Below are 22275 nucleotides of genomic sequence, written 5' to 3' on the forward strand. Positions count from 1 at the left end.
AGCACCATGTTGATTAATATTGTTTGTTATATCACTACTTGTATGTACAATTGGAGAGTCATTACTACTAGCTTGTGCTTTATTGCTATGTGCTTGTGTAATACTTCCCATGATGATGGATTTGTGTATACCTGTTTCTAGTAAGACCCTTTAGCCCAGAAATCCATTAACAATATCTGGCTTGACTACACACTTCTCTTTGGCGTTTTTCATCTGTCTTCGGGCTTTCATCTCCCTTCCTGAGAAGTCAGGAGGGACATGATCACCTCCTTTTTGGTGTTTTCACCCCTTTTCCTGAGAAGTCATGGAGGGTATGATCACCTCCTTTTTCGGGTTCTCACCTTCCCAAGAAGTCAGGAAGGGCATGACAACCTATGTTCTAAAATAAAAGAAACCTGAAAATGTAGAGGTCTGAAACTCTAATCAGACAAGAGAGCACTTAAAGCTACCTGTTCAATGTGAGACAATGGCTCTATTAGCACATATTTGGATAATGGCTCTCCTCACCATTGCTGCTTATCGAATGTTTGGTAGTAGGCAAGGATTGGAGGGTGGAGAGAGAAAAGTGAGAGGCACTTGGAGGCAGGAAGAGGAGGAGAGGCTGGAGACTGCAGACTCCAGGATATATCTTTGGTTAGCTGTGTGGCAGTTTGACTGCCTCCTTCACTTCTCCCCATAAAGACCAAGGACTTTGATTTATGCTGACTCTGGCTGACCCTGAGGCCCTCCAGAGAGCTAACCTGTACTTTACAGATAGTGAACCTTATAATTTTGCATATCTTTGCCTCACTCAAGTCCAATTCAATCCAAGTTAAGACATTACAATTGTGATATCATTGGCCCTCTTTTTTATGCTGTCCATATTTTTATTTCATTTTTTAAATAAAAGTTTTTATTTTCAAAACTTATGCACAGATAATTTTTCAAAATTAATCATTGCAAAATCTTGTGTTCCAATTCCCCCCCCTTCCTTTATCCCCTCCCCTACATGGCAAGTAATCCAATATATAATATATGCTAACCATGGTAAAATATATGTTAAATCCTGTATATACATACATGTTATACAACTTTGCTGCACAAGAAAAATGAAAGGAAAGAGGGAAAGATGAGAAAGAAAATAAAATGCAAGCAAACAACAACAAAAAAGAATAAAAATGCTATATTGTGATACACACTCACTTCCAGAAGTCTTCTCTCTGGATATAGATGACTCTCTTCATTACAAGACTATTGGAACTGGTCTGATCATCCCATTATTGAAGAGAACCATGATCATCAGAATTAATCATTGTATAATATTGTTGTTGCCATGTACAATGATCTCCTGATTCTGTTCATTTCATTTAGCATCAGTTCATGTAAGTTTCTCCAGGTCTCTTTGAAAGCATGCTGCTGATCATTTCTTATAGAACAATAATATTCCATAACATTAATATACCATAACTTATTCAACCATTTTCCAACTGATGGGCATCCACTAAGTTTCCAGTTTCTTGCCACTACAAAAAGGACTGCCACAAACATTTTTTGCATCATATGGGTCCCTTTCCCTCCTTTAAGATCTCGTTGGGATATAAGCCCAGTAGAAACGATGCTGGATCAAAGAGTATGCACAGTTTGACAACCCTTTGGGCATAGTTCCAAATTGTTCTTCACAATGGTTGGATTCATTCACAATTCCAACAACAATGTATTAAGATCCCAGTTTTCTCACATCCTCTCCAACATTCATCATTATCTTTTCATGTCATCTGAGAGGTGCATAGTGGTATCACAGAGATGTCTTAATTTGCATTTCGTTGATCAATAGTGATTTAGAGCACCTTTTTATATGACTAGAAATAGGTTTCAATTTCTTCATCTGAAAAATTGTCTGTTCATATCCTTTGACAATTTATCAATTGGATATGGCTTGAAGTTGTAAAAATTTGAATCAATTCTCTATATATTTTAGAAATGAGGCCTTTATCAGACCCTTTGAATATAAAAATGATTTCCCAATATATTGCTTCCCTTCTAATCTTGTATGAATTAGTTTTGTTTGTGCAAAAACTTTCAAACTTAATATAATCAAAATTATCTATTTTGTGATCAATAATGATCTCTGGTTATGCTTTGGTCACAAATCCCTTCATCCTCCACAAATCTGAGAAGCAAAGTATCCTCTGTCTTTCTCATTTGTTTACAATATCACTCTTTATGTCTAAATCATGAACCCATTTTGATTTTATCTTGGTATATGGTATTAGGTGTGGATCAATGTCAAGTTTCTGCCATAATACTTTCCAAGTTTCCAAGAGTTTTTGTCAAATAGTGTAGTCTTATCCCAAAAGCTGGGATCTTTGGGTTTGTCAAACACTAGATTACTGTAGTCGTTGAGTATTGTGTCCTGTGAACCTAAACTATTCCACTGATTAATTACTCTATTTCTTAGCCATTACCAAATGGCTTTGATAACTGGTGCTTTTTAATACAGTTTTAATTCTGATACAGCTAGGCCACCTTCATTGGCATTTTTTTCCATTTCTTGATGTTTTGTTCTTCCAGATGAATTTTGTATATTCTCAGTCCTTTACTCACTTTCATGCAGAAATAGATAGGCAGTATTAGCCAGCTCTCACCAAGAGGGAGAAAGTTAATTGGTGAACAAATGTTTAAGAGGAGTGAGGACAATGGTGGGCAGGAATATAGAGAATATTACCTGGGGATTTGTGGGACAAGCCTCTTTGAAAGGGTTAAGCTTTGTGCTGAAACATGAAAATACTTCAAAATAAAGGGAGGCCGCAGTTGGGAAGAGGAAAGTGTGATAGGAAAGACATTTCCAAGAACAACAAAGTCAAGAACAGGTGGATACAATTTTCTGATGATTTCCATGTTTGTCCTTGATATATTCAATCTCTTTTTCTATGCCTCATTTTCTATTCCACATCCAAACCTGTTCTCAGGAAAGACTCAGATATTAAATCATTGAAGCCCTAGATACATATAAATAGCTGTTATTTTTTTTTCCCTTGGCACTTGGGTTTTCCTTCTGATTCATTATGAAGTGAAAGGTTTTCCTGCATTGTAAAGTACTTCCTGGCATCAGAAGAGTCATACTGCTTGAAAGATAGGAATGGAGAGTTAGAGGTTCTTTTAGTACTCTAGAAATTGAAATATAAAATCATCCCTATACCTCAGCTATATATAAAGCTGGAGCTGTTCAAAGATCATCTTTTGTCTGTTATACAGAGAAAAAGCACCAAAGATACCAATAAAAATGCAAATGTGTTGTTTACATGACTTGGCTACTACCCTAAGTAAAAGTGATGTATAAATATTCTGAATAAATTTATGAAAGGTATAGAATGAAGAATATGTAAAGTTTGATAAAGATACTTGTGAAAATGAGGCTCGAATATGAGATATGGTGGAGAGTCACTGGGCAATAAGAGATTTTGATGTAATAAGATTTAATGGGGAAGTCCCAAAATAGAAGAAGGAGAAGTAGACAATAGGATAGAGAGATGCCAGAAACAAATTTCATCGGCTACTTAGTTTAACCCTAAGTTCTGAAGGCTTTACTTGACAGAAGGAACATCAGTGGAAGAAGACTTAGGGATATGAGTAGAATGAGAGTTCATAATAGAAAGTAAAGGAAATAAAAGTGAATTTTAATAAACTTCAGATGTCATTATTATGAGTTAAATTAGGAAATAACTACATATAGGGCTGTATATTCATCAAGTGAATCACTTAAAATGTGGTAAAAGGAATAGAAGGGAATTTTTTTCCCCCCAGGAAGATTCCATTTATATAGAAATGTTAAACAAGTCGAATACAGAAAATAAGCATGAGACAACAAAGTAAGCTAATCCTCTCCACAAAAACATTTAGGTAAGAACAGGAGTTATTGAAAAACATCTCATAGGATGAATGAAAATATTTTGTCACTATGCTCATCCCCTCAATACTTTGAATCAGAAAATGGATTTTTAAAAAACTTGGAAGCAGCCACTAATTTTGGGGAAGAGCATATCTCCTAATACCTTTATCCCACCTGAGGTTATTAGAACCATGCCTACCACTACCTTGAGGTAAGAGATATTATAAGTCTGACAATGCCAAATAATTTACACCAGGAAGTATCAAGTGTGTAAACACAAGTGTTAGTATGTCATTACAAATATATTTTATTTTAATTAACATATTTGAATATTCCCACTATAATAAATACATAGATAAACAGCTAGATAAATAAATAAACCTCGATATTAACTCAAGAAAAGGTAGTAAGGAATAAACTAAAAGAATGACAAATCTGTCTATGAAGATTGGCTCTGTAATGTTTTGACATTAAATATGTCACCTAGGTTTTTGAAGTTTCAGTTTCCTCATCTGTAAAATGAATGCTTTTACTTAATGATATCTAGGACATTGTAGAGTTACAATTCTATAATCCAATTAGTTCAATTACGATCCATACATGATCCAGAACATCATGTGTATATATACACATGATGTTCATATATACACATGATGTTCTGGATCATGTATGGATCGTAATATATATATATATATTCCCTCAATTACAAAGCATATCAAGATAACCATGGTTTTCCAGGGTTCTAAAGAAACCACTATTCCATTTCCAGAAATGTCACCATTTGCATTATTAGGTATATTGTTATAGAGGTATAAAATGGCTAAAAACTCTATAGCAAAATATGTCATCATATGAGTAACTTTTTATTTATTCTTCTTTTATGTAAATTGGAGAACATAGAGATTTCCCAGTATTAAAATAAATAAAGGCTGATGTTTTTATTTGAATAAGCTGGAACATGTGAACAATTTTATATATATATATGTGTGTGTGTGTGTGTGTGTGTATTTATATATATATATATGTATTTATTATAGCTTTTTATTTACAAGATATATGTATAGGTAATTTTTCAGCACTGACAGCTGCAAATCCTTTTGTTCCAACTTTTTTCTCTCCTTACCCCCACTCCTTCGTCCAGATAGCAGGTTGACCAATACATGTTAAATATGTCAAAGTATAAGTTAAATACCATATATGTATTCATGTCCAAATAGTTATTTTGCTGTATAAAAAGGGTCAGACTTTGAAATAGTGTACATTAGTCTGGGAAGGAAATCAAAAATGCAAGTGGACAAAAATAGAGGGAATGGGAATTCTATGTAATGGTTCATAGTCATCTCCCAGAGTTCTTTCCCTGAATGTAGCTGGTTCAGTTAATTATTGCTCTATTGGAACTGATTTGGTTCATTTCATTGTTGAAGAGGGCCACGTCCATTAGAATTGATCATCATATAGTATTGTTGTTGAAGTATATAATGATCTTCTGGTCCTGCTCATTTCACTCAGCATCAGTTCATGTAAGTCATTCCAGGCCTTTTCTTATAGAAAAGTAATATTCCATAATATTCACATACCACAATTTATTCAGTCATTCTCCAATTGATGGGCATCCACTCAGTTTTCAGTTTCTGGCCACTACAAAGAGGGCTGCCACAAACATTCTTGCACAGACATGTGCCTTTCCCTTCTTTAAAATCTCTTTGGGATATAAGCCCAGTAGTAACACTGCTGGATCAAAGGGTATGCACAGTTTGATAGCTTTTTGAGCATAGTTCCAAATTGCTCTCCAGAATGGCTGGATGTATTCACAATTCCATCAACAATCTATCAGTGTCCCAGTTTTCCCACATCCTCTCCAATATTCTGCATTATCTTTCCCTCTCATTCTAGCCAATCTGACAGGTGTATAGTGGTATCTCAGAGTTGTCTTAATTTCATTTCTTTGATTAATAATGACTTGGAACATCTTTTCATATGCCTAGAAATAGTTTCAATTTCTTCATCTGAGAATTACCTGTTCATATCCTTTGACCATTCATCAATTGGAGAATGGCTTGATTTCTTATAAATTGGAGTCAATTATCTATATATTTTGGAAATGAGGTCTTTATCAGAACCTCTGACTGTAAAAAAATGTTTTTTCCAGTTTAACAATTATATTTTTATGAAGAAACAAGGATAATTCAAATTTTGAGAAGCACATTTCTTCACATGAAATTCTACCACAGTATCTAAATATTATATAATTTTTTTCTTTCCCAAGTTAATGTTGCTATCTTACCTATAGAATTGCAGTGGCTATTACACCTAATCTCATTATTTAATAGCATTAATTCTATGACTAGCTACTATTCCAAACTGGGCCAGTTAACCTTTTATTAGGCAGTTTGGTGACTCCCCATGTTGTTGCTTGAATTCATAAAGACAAATAATCTGAATTTACACAATTCACTGTCTCTCCAGGATCCAGGATTACAATTTTGTACCACCAAATTAGGGGGAAAAATAAGGGGATAGAGACCGACAGACACAGACAGAATCAGACAGGGAAGGAGACACAGAGAGAAAGACAGAGAGATAAAAAGAATACTTAGTCATTTGGCCCAAAATTCTAAATACAGGAAAGAATGTGCTATCCAGACATCCACAGATACTGTACAGTAGTAAGTTGGAAACTCAAAAAAACAGTATGTTTAAATTTAATAATTTCCTAAAATATATAAAGAGCAGTGTCATATTTATAAAAATATAAGTCATTCTCCAAATGATAAATTATATAACAAGAAGACTTTATAGCGATCAATTCTGATGGACGTGGCTCTCTTCAACATCGAGATGATTCAAACCATTTTTGCTTGTGCATTGATGAAGAGATCCATCTACACCCAGAGAGAGAACCTTGAGAACAGAGTGTGGAACACAACATAGCATTCTCACTTTCTCTGTTGTTAGTTGCTTGCATTTTGTTTCTTTTTCAGTTTTTCTTTTTCTTCCTTCTTGATCTGATTTTTCTTGTGCAACAAGATAACTGTATAAATATGCAAAATAAATTGGATATGACATGTATTTCAACATATTTAACATATATTGGACTACCTGCTAGCTAGGGGATGGGGTGGGAGTAAGGAGGGGAAAATTTGGAAGAAAAGCTCATGCAAGGGTCAATATTGGAAAAATTGTCCATGCTTATGCTTTGTAAATAAAAAGCTTTAATAAAAATATAAATAAAAAACTAGATAACAACTGGGCTATATAGCCTTTCCCCAGTCAGACTTGAAGTAGCAGAGAAATTTGTTTTATTCAATCAGATATAGTTTAAATTATATTTCTTCTCATTTCAAAGTATATGCAAAGACTGTTATTCCCCTCTCTTCTTCTCAAACCAGGGGGAGAGATATTTGTAAAGGCAACATAGACAACTTCCTAAAATGTTTCCCTTATCTCTAGTACTACCTAGAAAATTCTGATTTTCTTCAACAAATTAGGGCCCAGCAAATCAGTTTCTTTCTTTCAATCAGCTGTGTTCCTAAATAAATAGCTATAGAACCTATCAGCTTTAACCATCTCTTATTAGTTTCTGTATTCTGTCTTAAATAAACAGCAAATTTTACAACTTGTCCCAAATCCTTGTGTCACCAACTTCCTCTGTTGCTTCTTTTTTCATCTGGTTATCTCCTTATCCCTTTATTTCTAATGCTTAAAATCTGATTCTATCTATATTTGTGACTTATTTAAGGTATTAAACATAATATTCTATCAGTATTTCATATATAGGTGTAACCTTCCTTATTAGTCTTTGCATACTTTCCAATTAATTATTTGATATAATTTATCAGCTATAATTCCAAAATAATTATATAGACATGTACATATAATATATGTAATCACACACATCTGTGTTTGGATCTATGTATTAAACTAATGGGACACAATATTCTACATCCATCTTTTTCTATGAAAATCATTGGTCCTCAAATGTGTCCCTCAGTGTATTTATCCAGGACATTTTCATTTCAAATCTTCCAAATTGTCTGTATTTCTTTTCAAACATATTTGTATGAGAAGTATTTATTATCAAGTTTATTTGATCAATTTGGGAGAAACTGTTTTGGATATTTTCATTTTGTATTGTTCTTTTCAAGGAGGAAATCAATGTGATTTGTGGTTTTTTGTTTGGGTGTGGTTTCTTCATAAAAATGCTTACTCTGTCCATTTCAGAAAACAATATAGTCAAATATAAAAGGAGCATTATCTTAAGTATAAATTTAGAATAGTTGGAAATTGATTTTTACAAATAGAAATACAGTACTGTTAAGATAGATTCAACTCAGATCTCAATAAAAAGTCCAAAAAAACTAGATTTAAGAAGAAAAGGCATCTCTACTTTTAGGGATGTATGTCATAAAATATGAGCCCTAAGACGTACATTTATCTCAGTGAGAGAAACTTTTAGGACTACATTCAAAATATACTTACATTTTCTTCACACCTTGTTTTAAGAATCTCAGTTTCCTTCTTTCTTCTTTTTTTCCTTCCTTCCTTCCTTCTTTCCTTGCTTCCTTCCTTCCTTCCTTCCTTCCTTTCTTTCTTTCTTTCTTCCTTCCTTCCTTCCTTCCTTCCTTCCTTCCTTCCTTTCTTCCTTCCTTCCTTCCTTCCTTCCTTCCTTCCTTCCTTCCTTCCTTCCTTTCTTCCTTACTTATTTTTTAATTTTTTTTTTTTTGCTAAGGCAATCGAGGTTAAGTGACTTGCCCAAGGTCACACAGCTAGGAAGTGTTAAGTGACTGAGACCAGAGTTAAGCTGAAGTCCTCCTGATTTCAGAGCTGGTGCTCTATCCACTTTGCCACCTAGCTGTCCTGGTTACTTTTTTTTTTAATAGAAAAAATAGGAGTGATAAACTAAAAAGTTCCAGAAGGAAAAGAGGCTAATTCTTCTAATTAATGGGAGCAAAAATGACAGCTAATAATCATATGACTATGATATGCAAGAAAAGAAACCTATAAAAATAAACATAATGACTTAAGCTAAAACAGTTTAAAAGAATGTAATGTAGAGAAAAAAATGCTTGCCCCGTTTATGATCCTTAGGGAGTTAAGGTGAAGATGAAGGATAGTTGTATTAACTCCTCCTTTTGGCTAACACCCTTGAAATATGGGCATTGCAGGCTTCAGATACTTGTCATTTTTTATCCTTATACCATTCAAACCAATTCTCCAATTGTAGTCTTTGACTTCTCTCTAAGTGAAAGTTTTACCTATGCCTGACTAGAGAATGAGAATGCAATGAATAGTCACTGCTTAAAACTCAAAGGACTTGGCGGTGCCCTAGACCCTCCTATAGGAGCCTGTTCTATAATCGACAAATCCCGATACACCTCACCCCTTCTCGCTTATCAGTCTATATACCTACAAATGATCGCTCAAACTTATCTTCCTACCAGACAAAATATCAATTAAATTACATTTACTTAAGGGCAAAAGACCTATATCCTAACATGCTTTGGGAGTTTTATTACATTGAATAATCAAGATTATTTTTCATATTACTCTCATCAATACCTAGATTTATCAGGGATTCTCTTTTTCTTATATATCATCACCACTGTTTTTGATTTTTCTTTCTTTTTTTTTTTTTTTTTGCAATTCCTCATTTACAAATAATGAAGCATACTTACCAAAATAATTTTGAAATGCTTAAATTTATCTCTAATAATCATTGATACCCTAATTATTTTTTCTTTTTTTAATTTGTTTTTTTATTAAAGCTTTTTATTTTTAAAACATATGTGTGGACAATTCTTCAACATTAGCCCTTGCAAAACTCTGTGTTCCAATTTTTCCCTTTTCTCCATGCCCTCCCTTAGATAGCAAGTAGTCCAATATATGTTAAACATGGTAGAAATATATGCTAAATCCAATGTATGCATACATATTTATACAATTATTGTGCCACACAAGAAAAAAAGAGAAGCAAAATAAAATGCAAGCAAACAACAACAAAAAGAGTGAGAATGCTATATTGTAAACCATACTCAGTACCCACAGCCTCTTTCTATGTGTAGATGGCTCTTTTCATCACTGAACAATTGGAACTATATTGAATCATCTCATTGTTGAAGAGAACCACGTCCATCAGAATTGATCATCCTATAATCTTCTTGTTGTCTTTTATAATGATCTCCTGGTTTTGCTTATTTCCCTTAACATCACTTTATGTAAGTCTCTCCAGGCTTCTCTGAAATCATCTTGTTGATTGTTTCTTAAAGAAAAATAATATTACATAACATTCATATACCACAATTTATTCAGTAATTCTCCAATTGATAGATAACCTAATTAAATTAAGAATTTTAAAAAACTTAATGCTTAGGAAAAGGTCTGCCATTTCAGACAATAAGAATCAGGGAAGAAGCCTACTTCAGTGCCTGATGCTTCTTTTCCCAAATGGAAAGTCACTAATTATCACTACCCCATATACTTTCTCCTTGGTATCTTCTGTGGGTATTCTGTCTCTGTCTCTGTCTCTGTCTCCCTCTCTTTCTCATTCTCTATCTTCCCACTGCTGCCTTCTATATCTCTTTATAGTAAATCCATTCTAGTCCACAAAATTTAATCTCTCATCATACAGTTTCTCCATATCACAGAAATGCCATCAGTAAGTATACTACATATTAGAGAAAATGAGTATATTTGTATTATTGACATTTAAAGAAAAGTATATTTGGAAAGCAACAGATTATAATTAAAAGAGTATAGGATCTTAAAGATACCAATTTAAAAAATGTGTTGATTTTGTATATAGCTAGAAATGTACATTTTAGTAAATATCGTCATACATACATGTTTAAATTTATAGGTGGCATATACATAATGTATACAATACATATTATGCCTGTGTATATGTATTTATACAAATATACCTACATTTCATCATGTTGAATTAAAAAGTTCCTTTGGGGCAGAAAAAATGTTAAGTAATTTTCATAGGAACACTTAACCAGTATGTATCACCTTTCTTATAGAATGCATAAACATAACAATAGTTCCTTTTTCAACAAGAATATAATTGTGAAGAATGTCATATCAATATTTCAATCCCTATATTAGTTGCTTAGTTTTTATCTTTCTTTTTTGAAGAGGACCAAAATAAAATTACTGTTTTAGAGTTAGGTTACAGCATGTCCAATTGTGACTGATCAGATTAATGGTAGCTCAGAGTATGCTACCAAAAGTCAGGTACAAATAGTCCATGTGAACATTTGGGATGGATTTTCTAAATCTTCTCATCTCACATTATTTTTCGAGCTACTTCAATTATGCTTTACTCATAAAACACAGTACCTTCTCTGATGAGGGCATACTGTGCTGGGCAGTCCGGTGTTAGTGTCTCTCAGGTCATGCAATCAATTCCAAAATTTTTCAGAGACCTTCTTTATTGCTTCTTTTGATTACAATGTGAGCATTTGCTTTATGTGAATTCTTCATGAAATAGCCTGTTATTCAAATATCTGACATAAGAACAACTCAGCCTATTAGGGAAAATATTTGAGAGCAAACAGTACCCATGTTGGATCTTAAGGGATAAGAAGGAGAGCATTGAAATGAAAGAATATTAGAAGTCTGGTTTAAATTCTGCCATTAAAATTTTGTAATCATATGATCAAAAAGATTTTAGATTCTCTGAGTTTTAATTCCTTGATATGTAAAACACATAAAATATCTTTTTGCCATCCACCACACTTGCTGTGAAACTAGGATATAGACTGTATTTTACAGAAGTTAAAGTTCAATGTTAATGTCTGTTAATGTAATTCTTCTAAGTTTTAATGTTAATCCTATAGGTCAGGGTTTCTTAACCTTTCCTCTGTGTTCAACATATCTGGAAATTTAATAATACAAAAATCATAACTGACTAAAATGCAAAAGACTAGTTAAAGGTTAGTGAAACAAATGTGATTTTTCCCCATCCAAGTTTACAGTTCCCCTGAAATCTTTTCATGGTTGCCATGGACCCAAGTTTTAGAAGCTTTACTTATAGACAGAGATAGATGGAATCTGGAAATGGGAAATAGTACATAATGGCTATATTAATGCATTATAAAAAGGAGCTACATGAGAAATGGCAAACTAAAATCAGATCATGAAGACTCTTAAATCTAAGTTTAAGAAATACAAATTTTATTCTGTTGTCAGTAGAGAACATTTCTGAGTAGCATGAATTGGCATACTTATATCTGATCACTGTGTTTGGTTCAGGATAAACTGAAAGGGGAGAAACTATATTTTAGCTGTGAACTTCAAAGTTGCACTGTGGCGAGTTTTAAAACCCCATATTAAAATAATAACAATAGTAATAAATCATTTGAGAAAATTTGAGGGAAAATTTTGAGTATAATTACTTTTTAAAGGCCTTATCTTTCTCTAGGCTATTTTGTGCTATCACTATGCTTTATTTAATATTTGCACTTTTGAAACTCAATTTAAGAGAAGCAATATGGCGAACTTCTATGTTGTAAGAAAATTTTAGACCAGTTTTTGTTTTTTTGAAAATTGATTTAATTGGAGGGATGCATAAAAGAATAGATGATAGAAATCTGATATCTCAAATCATTTAAATTCTCTGCTCAATACTATCTCTGTTGTATACTTCAAGCTAATCAGGTTTTACTTTAAGAGAGAAAAGAGTTTAGATGAAGGCAGCATTTATTCTCCTTCCACAAAATAATGAGAATAAGACTTATTTTTAGTACTAATCCCAGTGTTTCTTTCTATACCTGTTCCAACATGAAGAAGTTTCCTCTGGTTCTATGATTGTGCTGATTAAGGGTCTCTATCTCACAGGGTCTGGGAACACTTGCCTTCCCCTCATGCCTCACTTCACAAGTCAGATGTTTCATTAATCAACCAGAGCACATTATCTGCTGTGTGTTGTTGTTTAATTAAAAATCATGTGATTCACCTTAATTCTATGTCCAGTCTAAATATTGTCCATTTCTTATGCCCCATTTAAGCCAAATGTGTGAAATAAATGAAGCGACATAAACAAGAGAGAGAAGACTGCACAAATATTAATTGTCCATTTCCCATTTGCATTTCAAAAAATTGTGCATAAATAAACTTGTCTAATGACCAGCTGTTCAGCTGTAAATATCACAATGATTTATTCAACAGGATCAATTGGGATTTTGGAGCAAGAGTATGATTAACATTAGATGATATGGACAGTTATTTTAAGAATTCTTTACTTTAGAAGTACAACATAATATGAAAATGCTCTGAAAATGGGAGATAAAAATATATTTTTACTGATTATTTTTATATGTTGATGTCACATTGTGTCTTTCAGAAGACGCTTATAAGACCCAGGTTAGAATTGATGATGAGCCCGCATATTTGGACATTTTGGATACTGCTGGACAGGTAAGTAATATTACCAGACTACTCATATCCCCCCGTCCCCCAAGGACAAGTACAAAGTTTTCAATTTCAAATAAACAATTTAGAGAGGAGGAAATGGGCTTAATTGATCATAGAAAGACTCATTAAATTATTTCTTATTAGATTCTTGTAATTTTTTTTTCTTTGACCTACAGGTTATGGATTTTGATCATGATATTCCTGAAAGATTTATTTAGGATTTTTTTGCATATTCTTTTCATTTCACTTTACCAATAATAAGTCCACTTGGTCAGTGTCTGGGTTCTGTTTTGCTTAAATTTAAATAACAGCTGTTTATGTTTTGGCCAGAAAATCTAAAGGTCTCTCCTCTCATATATATAGATAAATAGAAAAAGAGAGGGCAAGAGATAGACAGACAGTAAGGCAAAGAACTGTCTATCTATCTATCTTTCTATCCATCTACCTATCTATCTAGATGTATGTCTATCCTTCACCACTGATTGCACATTGCCTCAGTCAAATTGAAACCTACTAAATAAAGACTTTAACTTAAAAAGGCCAAAAAAGAATGACTATCTCCAGTCATTCTGATCTATATCTTATCACTGGACTCAGATGGTTTCAGAGGAAAAAGTGAGGCTGGTGACTAAGCATAGCTCTCTCTAACTTAAATGCAATATACTTGCATGGGAATTGCCTTCCTAATGTCATGATCCTCTTTGAAAATGAAGGACAAGTAGCCACAACAACAGCTCTATGGTTCTAAAAGACCTGGACAGTTTTTCTTTTTAAGATTTCTAAAACTATGATACCTGGAATTTTGTAATGTTTATTTACATATTTATTTATTTGTTTGTTTTTGCTCACTCATTTATTTATTTATTTAATTTACATAATTTTTTTTACGTCCAAACATACTTAAATAATGTCTCTTCAATCTGTTTTTCAGTTCAGTTGGTTTTTCCTCCGAGACACCTGACACTTACCTTTCATAGTTCTCACTCCTCTTCCCTCACCCCAACTACTTTAAAGATAATTCTTAATTTGGTTATGGTCTGAGCAACATTCCTGGGGCTTCTTCTGGCCAGAATTCCATTAGCCAGCTGCTACAACCAACCCTAATCAGTCATGTAGAAAGCTCTTGTTTTAGAGTATTAGAACAATAGGCTTCTTTTTGACGTGAAGTGATTCCTCTTCAGCTGTAGATAGTCCTAGTGACTAGAACAGAGAACCTGTTTCACTCCTGAAATTTGAATTCCATATTTGCTGCATACTTCTGAATTTGTTCTATGCTTTCTAAATAAGGTAAGACCCTAAAACAGTCCTCACCTTGAATTTATATGTTTAGGTCCAGCTTTCCATCATTTTTCCTGAATCTAATCTAGAATGAGACAATGAGTGATATCTGACAATTAACAGTGATTCTTATACAATGTAGAAAATCAGCCCTCCTTGTATGAGTTTAGGACTATTGGTTACCTTCATGCACAACCATTTACCTCTTTCAATTTCTGCTCTAGAATTCTCCTTCTATTCTTTCTTGCATAGACCCCTTCCCTCTAGCTCTTTATCTAGATCTAAGATGGGAAAAAAACAAACAAACAAAACTCAAATCTACATTTTTTTTTCTCTTAGATTTGTCAATCAGTGCCAGGTCAGGTGTCTTTTCCAGATTTGTTTGGAGATATTGTAAGTAGAGCTCAACCATAATAGCTCTACAAACTGACAGCTTAATTGTGCTTATTGTGTGTATTTTTTGAGAACAATCAATGAATTGAAAAGAAAAAAAGTAAAAATTAAGCAAGAGTTGGTAGGAACTTAGGCCTTATGACTAGTATAAGAGGGGGTGTTTGGGGACTTTAATCATTCCATTTCTCTTGTCCTCTGAGCCAAAAGCTATTTAGTCACTCTGAAATCCTATTAATATCCAAGAAAAAATGTTGTGACCTTGGAAGGATTTAAGATGACTACCTTCCAATGGAAATAATTTTTAATTAAAGCTTTTTATTTACAAAACATAAACATGGGTGATTTTTCAACATTGACCCTTGCAAAGCCTTCTGTTCCAAATTATTTCCTCCTTCCCCCAACCCCCTTCCCTAGATGGCAGGTAGTCCAATGCATGTTAAATATGGTAAAATATGTTATATCCAATATATGTGTACATATTTATACAGTTATCTTGCTGCATAAGAAAAATCAGATCAAGAAGAAAAAAAACTGGGAAAGAAAGCAATATGCAAGCAAACAACAACAGAAAGAGTTGACACTAGGATTCTGAAAGAGTGAGAATACTATGTTAATGTTAAAATTGGAATTGGTTTAAATCATCTCATTGTTGAGGAGAGCCAGGTCCATCAGAATTGATTACCTTATAATCTTGCTGTTGTCATGTATAATGATCTCCTGGTTCTGCTCACTTAGCATCACTTCATGTAAGTCTCTCCAGGTCTCTCTGAAATTATCCTGGTAATAGTTTCTTACAGAATAGTAATATTTCAAAGCATCCATATACCATAATTTATTTAGCCTTTCTCCAATTGATGGATATCCATTCACTTTCCAATTTATGGCCACCACAAAAAGGGCTTTCACAAGCATTTTTACACATTTTGCACCCTACTTTAAGATCTCTTTGTGATATAAGCCCAGTAGAAGCACTACTGGGTCAAAGGGCATGCATAGTTTGATAACTTTTTGAGCAGTTTGAGTTCCAAACTGCTCTTCAGAATAGTTGAATCCATTCCCACTTCCACCAACAACGTATCAGTGTCCCAGTTTTCCCACATCCCCTTCAACATTTATCATTATCATTTCCTGTCATCTTAGCCAATCTGAGAGAAGTGTAGTGGTATCTCAGAGTTGTTTTAATTTGCATTTCTCTGATCAATAGTGATTTGGAGAACCTTTTCATATAACTACAAATACTTGCAGTTTTTTTATCTGAAAATTATCTGTTCATATCCTTTGCCATTTATCAATTGGGAAATGGCTTGAATTCAACTTCATCCTCCACAAATCTGAGAGGTAAACTTTCCTATGTTCTTCTAGTTTGTTTATAATATCATTCTTTATGTCTAGATCATGAACCTATTTCAACTTTATCCTGGTATAAGGTATTAGGTATGAGTCAATCCCCACTTTCTGCCACACTAGTTTCCAATTTTCCCAGCAGTTTTAGTCAAATAGTGAGTAAATCCCAAAAGCTGGGGTCTTTGGGTTTTTCAAACACTAGATTGCTATAGTCACTGACTATTTTGTACTGTGAACCTAACCTATTCCACTAATCCACTCCCCTATTTCTTAGACAGTACTAAATGGTTCTGATGACCACTGCTTTATAATATAGTTTTAAATCTGGTATAGCTACATCACCTTCATTTGATTTTTTTTTTCATTAATTCCCTTGAAATTCTTGATCTTTTGTTCTTCCAGATGAATTTTGTTGTTATTTTTTTCTAGGTCAGTTAAATAGTTTCTTGGTATTTTGATTGGTATAGCACTAAATGAATAGAATAATTTAGATAGCATTGTCATCTTCATTATATTTGCTTAGCCTATCCAAGAGTACTTGATATTTTTCCAATTGTTTAGATCTGATTTTATTCATATGGAAAGTGTTGGAACTGACTTTTCCTTGGCAGATAGATTCCCAAATATTTTATATTATTAACAGTTATAATGGAATTTCTCTTTGTATCTCTTGCTATTTGATTTTGTTAGTGATATATATAAATGCTGATGATTTACATGGATTTATTTTGTATCCTGAAACTTTGCTAAAGTTGTGGATTGTTTCTAACAGCTTTTTCATTGATTCTCTATGGTTCTCTAAGTATACCATCATATCATCTGCAAAGATTGATAATTTGGTTTCTTCATTACTTACTCTAATTCCTTTTATCTCTTTTTCAACTCTTATTTCCAAAGTGAGCATTTCTAATACAATACTGAATAGTAATGATGATAGTGGGCAATCTTGTTTCACTCCTGATCTTAGTGGGAATGGTTGCAGTTTATCCCCATTACATATGATGCTTACTGATGGTTTTAAATAAATGCTACTATTTTAAGAAAAAGTCCATTTATTCCCATATTCTAATGTTTTAATAGGAATGGGTGTTGGATTTTATCGAGTATTATTTACATATTTATTGAGATAATCATATGGTTTTTTATTAATTTGGTTATTGATATAGTCAATTTTGCTAATAGTTTTCCTAATATTGAATCAGCCCTGCATTCCTGGTATAAATCTTACTTGGCCATAATGTATTATCCTGGCAATGATTTTCTGTAATCTCTTTGCATCAATATTCATTAGGGAGATTGATCTATAATTTTCTTTCTCTGTTTTCATCTTACCTGGTTTAGTTATCAGTACCATGTCTGTATCATAAAAGGAATTTAAAGAGTCCTACATTTCCTGTTTTTTCAAATAGTTTATATAGAATTAGAGTTAGTTCTTTAAATGTTTTAGATAAGAATTCACATGTAAATTCAACTGATCATGGGGATTTTTTTCTTAGGGAGTTGATTAATAGCTTGTTTTATTTCTTTTTCTAAAATGGAACTATTTAAGTAATTATTTCCTCTTCTGTTATTCTGGGCAATCTATATGTTTGTAGGTATTCATCCATTTCATTTAGGTTATCAAATATATTGGCATAAAGTTGGGCAAAGTAACTCCCAATTATTGCTCTAATTTTCTCTTCATTGGTGGAAAGGTCTCAATTTTCATTTTTGAGGCTAAAAATTTGATTGTTCTCTTTCCTTTTTCTAATCAAATTAACTAAAGATTTATCCATTTTGTTCCTTTTTTCATAAAACCAACTCTTAGATTTATTTATTAATTCAATAGTTTGGTTTTTTACTTTCAATTTCATTAATCCCTGCTTTTATTTTTAGAATTTCAATTTTGTATTTGATTGGGGAGGGGATTTAATTTGTTCTTTATCTAGCTTTTTTGGTAGCAAGCTCAATTTATTGATCTGCCAATTCTCTATTTCATGCAAGTAAACATCTAGAGATATAAAATTTCCTTTTTATTACCATTTTGGCTGCATTGCAAAATTTGATATTTTGTCTCATTATTGTAATTTTCTTGGATGAAATTATTAATTGTGTCTATGATATGCTGTTCACCAATTCATTCTTTAGGAAGAGATTATTTAGTTTCCAATTACTTTTTAATCTATTTTCTCCTGATCTTATATTGCATGTGATTTTTATTGCATCATTATCTGAAAAAAATGCATTTACTATTACTGCTTTTCTGTATTAGGTTTTGAGGTTTTTATGCCCTAACATATGATCAGTTTTTGTATAAATTTCATGAACTGCTGAGAAAAAAGTAAAGTCCTTTCTGTCTCTATTTAGTTTTTTCCAAAAATCTATCATAGCTAACTTTTCTAACATTTTGTTTACCTCTTTAACTTCTTTCTTATTTATTTTGTGGTTTGATTTATCTAGTTCTGAGACAACAAGGTTGAGATCCCTCACTAGTATAGTTTTGCTGTCTATTTCTTCTTGCCTTTCTTTTAACTTCTCTAGGAATTTCCATGCTATTCTACTTGTTTCATATATGTTTAGTATTGATATTGCTTCATTATCTTTGGTAACCTATAGCAAGATATAGTTTCCTTTCTTATCTCTTTTAATTAGATCAATTTTTGCTTTTTGCTTGATCTGAGATCAATATGGCTCTCCTGCTTTTTTTTTTCACTTAAAGTATAATAGATTCTGCTCCAACATTTACTCTGTATGTATAACTCTGCTTACTTTTTTTTTTCTTGTAAACAACATATTGTAAGATTCTGACATAATCCAGTCTGCTATTCTCTTACACTTCATGGGAGAGTTCACCGCATTCACAGTTATGGTTAAAACTACAAAAAAAAATTGTGTATTTCCTGCCATGTTATCAACTCCAGATTATACTTTTCTCTTTCCTTTTCCCCTTTCTCTTCTCCCCAATATTTTGCTTATGAGTACTACTTTCCTCAAGCAGTCCTTCCCCTTTATAATCTCTCCCCATTTTCTTATACCTTTCCCCTACAAGTTCTATTTTCTCTTTTATTTAGCTTACCCCTTCCCTTTTCTCCTTTCCTTGCCCACTTTTGTGTAAGGTTGCAGAAGTTTCTTGGTGAAACCAAATATGTCTAATAGTTTCTCTTTCAGCCAAATATGATGTAAGTAAGATTCACAAATGTTCATCCCCCTCCTTCTTTCCCTCAATTATAATATGTTTTTTTTTTTTTTTTTGCCTCTTCCTGAGATGTAATTTCCCTCATTTTACCTCCACTTTCCTTTCTTTTTGGTACAATCTCCTTTCCACATCTAGTTTCTTTTTTATATGATAACACTAAAATCAAATTATACATGCACTCTCTATGTATACCCATAACAAAATTACAGTTCTCAAGAGTTATTTTTATCTTTTTATGCTTTCTTGAGGTCTATATTTGGTCAAAATTTTTGTTTAGTAATCATCTTTTCATCAGAAATAAAGGTAATTCACCTATTTCATTGAATGTCCATCTTCTTCCCTGGAAGAAAATGCTCATTATAGCTGGATAATTTATTCTTGGCTGCATTCCAAGTTCCTTTGCCTTTCAGAATATCAGATTCCTGGCTGTTCCATCCTTTAAGGTGGAAGCTACTAGGTCCTGGGCAATCCTTATTATGGCTCCTCAGTATTTTAATTGCTTTTTTTCTGGTTGTTTGTAATATTTTTTCCTTGGTCTGATATTTCTGAAATTTAGCCATGGTATTCCTTGGAGTTTTACTTTTAGGATCTCATTCAGGAGGTTTTCAGTGAATTCTTTCAATGACTATTTTACCTCTAATTCTGTGACATCTGGGCAGTTCTTTTTTATGATAGCCTGAAAACTAGTCTCTAGGTTTTATTTTTCATCATGGTTTTCAGGGAACCCAATAACCATAGATTGTCTCTCCTAAACCTATTTTCCAAGTCAGTTGTTTTCCCAATTAGGTATTTTACACTTTTTTCTATTTTTTTCTTTTTCTTTTTTTTTTCTTTTTGGTTTTGCTTGATTGATTCTTTTGTCTTTTTAAGTCATTCATGTCCATTTGTACAGTTCTAATTTTTAGTGAATTATTTGCTTCATTTACTTTTTTAAACTTCTTTTTGTATTTGTCCAATTGAATTCTAAATGAGTTGTTTTTTCTATGCAATTTTTTTCTATTTCACAAATTCTGTTTTTTTAAGGTGTTATTTTCTTTTTCTGCTTCACAAATTCTGTTTTTCTAGTTTTTTTCCTATTTTGTCAAATCTATCTTTTAATGAGTTATATTCTTTTTCCATTTCACCAAGTACACACATATGCACACATGTACACACGCACACACACACACACACATGCACACACACTTCTCTTCCCAACCAACACAAATTGAAATAAAACACCTTAGATTATGGTGTGGGAGTGAGGGTGGAGGTGGGGAGGGAGGTGTTTATTCAGGATATAATTTGTTGTAAATCCTATTAAACAGAGCTGGTGTCCAGTGTAGCTTATACCTGGAGATATTGCATATTTATCACCTTATTAACTTGTTCTGTGATCCTGGGAAGGTCTCTGTGCTTCTGTAATTCATTGTCCTAGGTTCCCATTAGAAACTGCACATTGGTAGCAGTGCTGTTACAAAGCATCCAATTAAACTTGTCCTCTTCCTCAAGCCTGAATTATTCTTGTCCCCAATCAACCCACACTCATTCCAGTCCTATCCCCACCCCTGGGGTGAAAAAAAATGATTTTGCACACATAGATTTAAAACTGCTTTTGTTGTGAAATAGTAAGCAAAATGAGCAAATCTTGTTACTAACTTGATTTTCTTTATGTAGCAGACAGCAGGCGAAGTAGGAAGAAGGTAATTGAGAAGAAATAAATGCAAGTCCTACATTATGATGTTTTTATTTTGCTTTTGTTGATATACTTGATACTAAATAAAAAAAAAAGACTCTAGTCTGAAGGCATTTCGATTATAAATCTGCTATAGATTTGGGATCAAAATATGATCTTGTGATAGATTTATTTTTTCAGTTTTAGCAACCAATGAAATGTGGATTTGCAGAATATGTGCATGAATATGTGTGCTTAAATAACAATATTACCTTCCATAAAGTTATTTCCCTTCTCTTGGCCCTAATTTTCTTATGTTTATAATGAAAAGTTAAGACCAAATGATTTTTAACATTTGTCCAGACAATGTTTAATATGTATGCATTATATATGTAAATTGATATTAATTATTTTTACTTTTTAATACATTTGTGTAAAGTTCAGTCTAGCTCTCTGGAGAACCTTGGTTTCAGCTGGAATTTTTGGTCTTAGTGGGGGAATGAAGGAGGCAAGAGGGACATGGCTGGTCAAAAATGGATTCTGGAATTTAGCATCTTCTCTTGTGTCTGTGGCCAAGAGCTGTGGCTGAGAGAGGGTTCCCAGTTGTTCCAGCCCTTAAATACTTCAGTACGATTACATCACTACACTACACTGAGCACTCAACTGTTACATCACCATAGAGTACCATTATCTCACATTGAATAGGTATTAACCTAGATTCAAGAATACCTTTTCAGAGTTCTGGTCCTCTATACATATGTATGTGCATTTACATACCACATAAGCCTTTCTACTTTTTGTTTGTTTGTTTGTTTTCCAGATGAATGAGATTTGTGGCTTACAGTACTTTTAGGGATATTTATTTTGTTTTGATGGAATGAATTTTTGACACCATAGCTTCCTTTACCATTTCAGATGAGCAGCTTTCCTGAAATTTATAGTTTGTTAGAATTGTCTGGTGTACTGAGAGTTTGAGTGACTTACTAAAGTCAGATATCTAGGTAGAACATGTTTCAGATGGGACTAGATTCAACTCTTTCTGATTCTATGACCAGCACTCTATCTTTTCATTTAAAAATCATTGCACACCCTTGTATTTTAAATTGAGGATCCTGAAAATAATTTAAGCTTTTCATCATTATTCAT

At 32.9% G+C, this 22275-nt stretch overlaps 1 protein-coding gene across 1 annotated transcript in view; it reads left to right on the forward strand.

The window, feature by feature from the left end:
• RIT2 (Ras like without CAAX 2) overlaps positions 1 to 22275 on the forward strand; it is a 518545-nt gene that overhangs the window by 197374 nt on the left and 298896 nt on the right. Inside the window, exon 3 of the mRNA XM_003759559.2 lies at positions 13215 to 13288. Coding sequence (XP_003759607.2) covers positions 13215 to 13288 — 74 coding nt within the window. The remainder of the gene's footprint in view (positions 1 to 13214; positions 13289 to 22275) is intronic.

Source organism: Sarcophilus harrisii, chromosome 1, assembly GCF_902635505.1.
Source record: "Sarcophilus harrisii chromosome 1, mSarHar1.11, whole genome shotgun sequence".
NCBI lineage: Eukaryota > Metazoa > Chordata > Mammalia > Dasyuromorphia > Dasyuridae > Sarcophilus > Sarcophilus harrisii.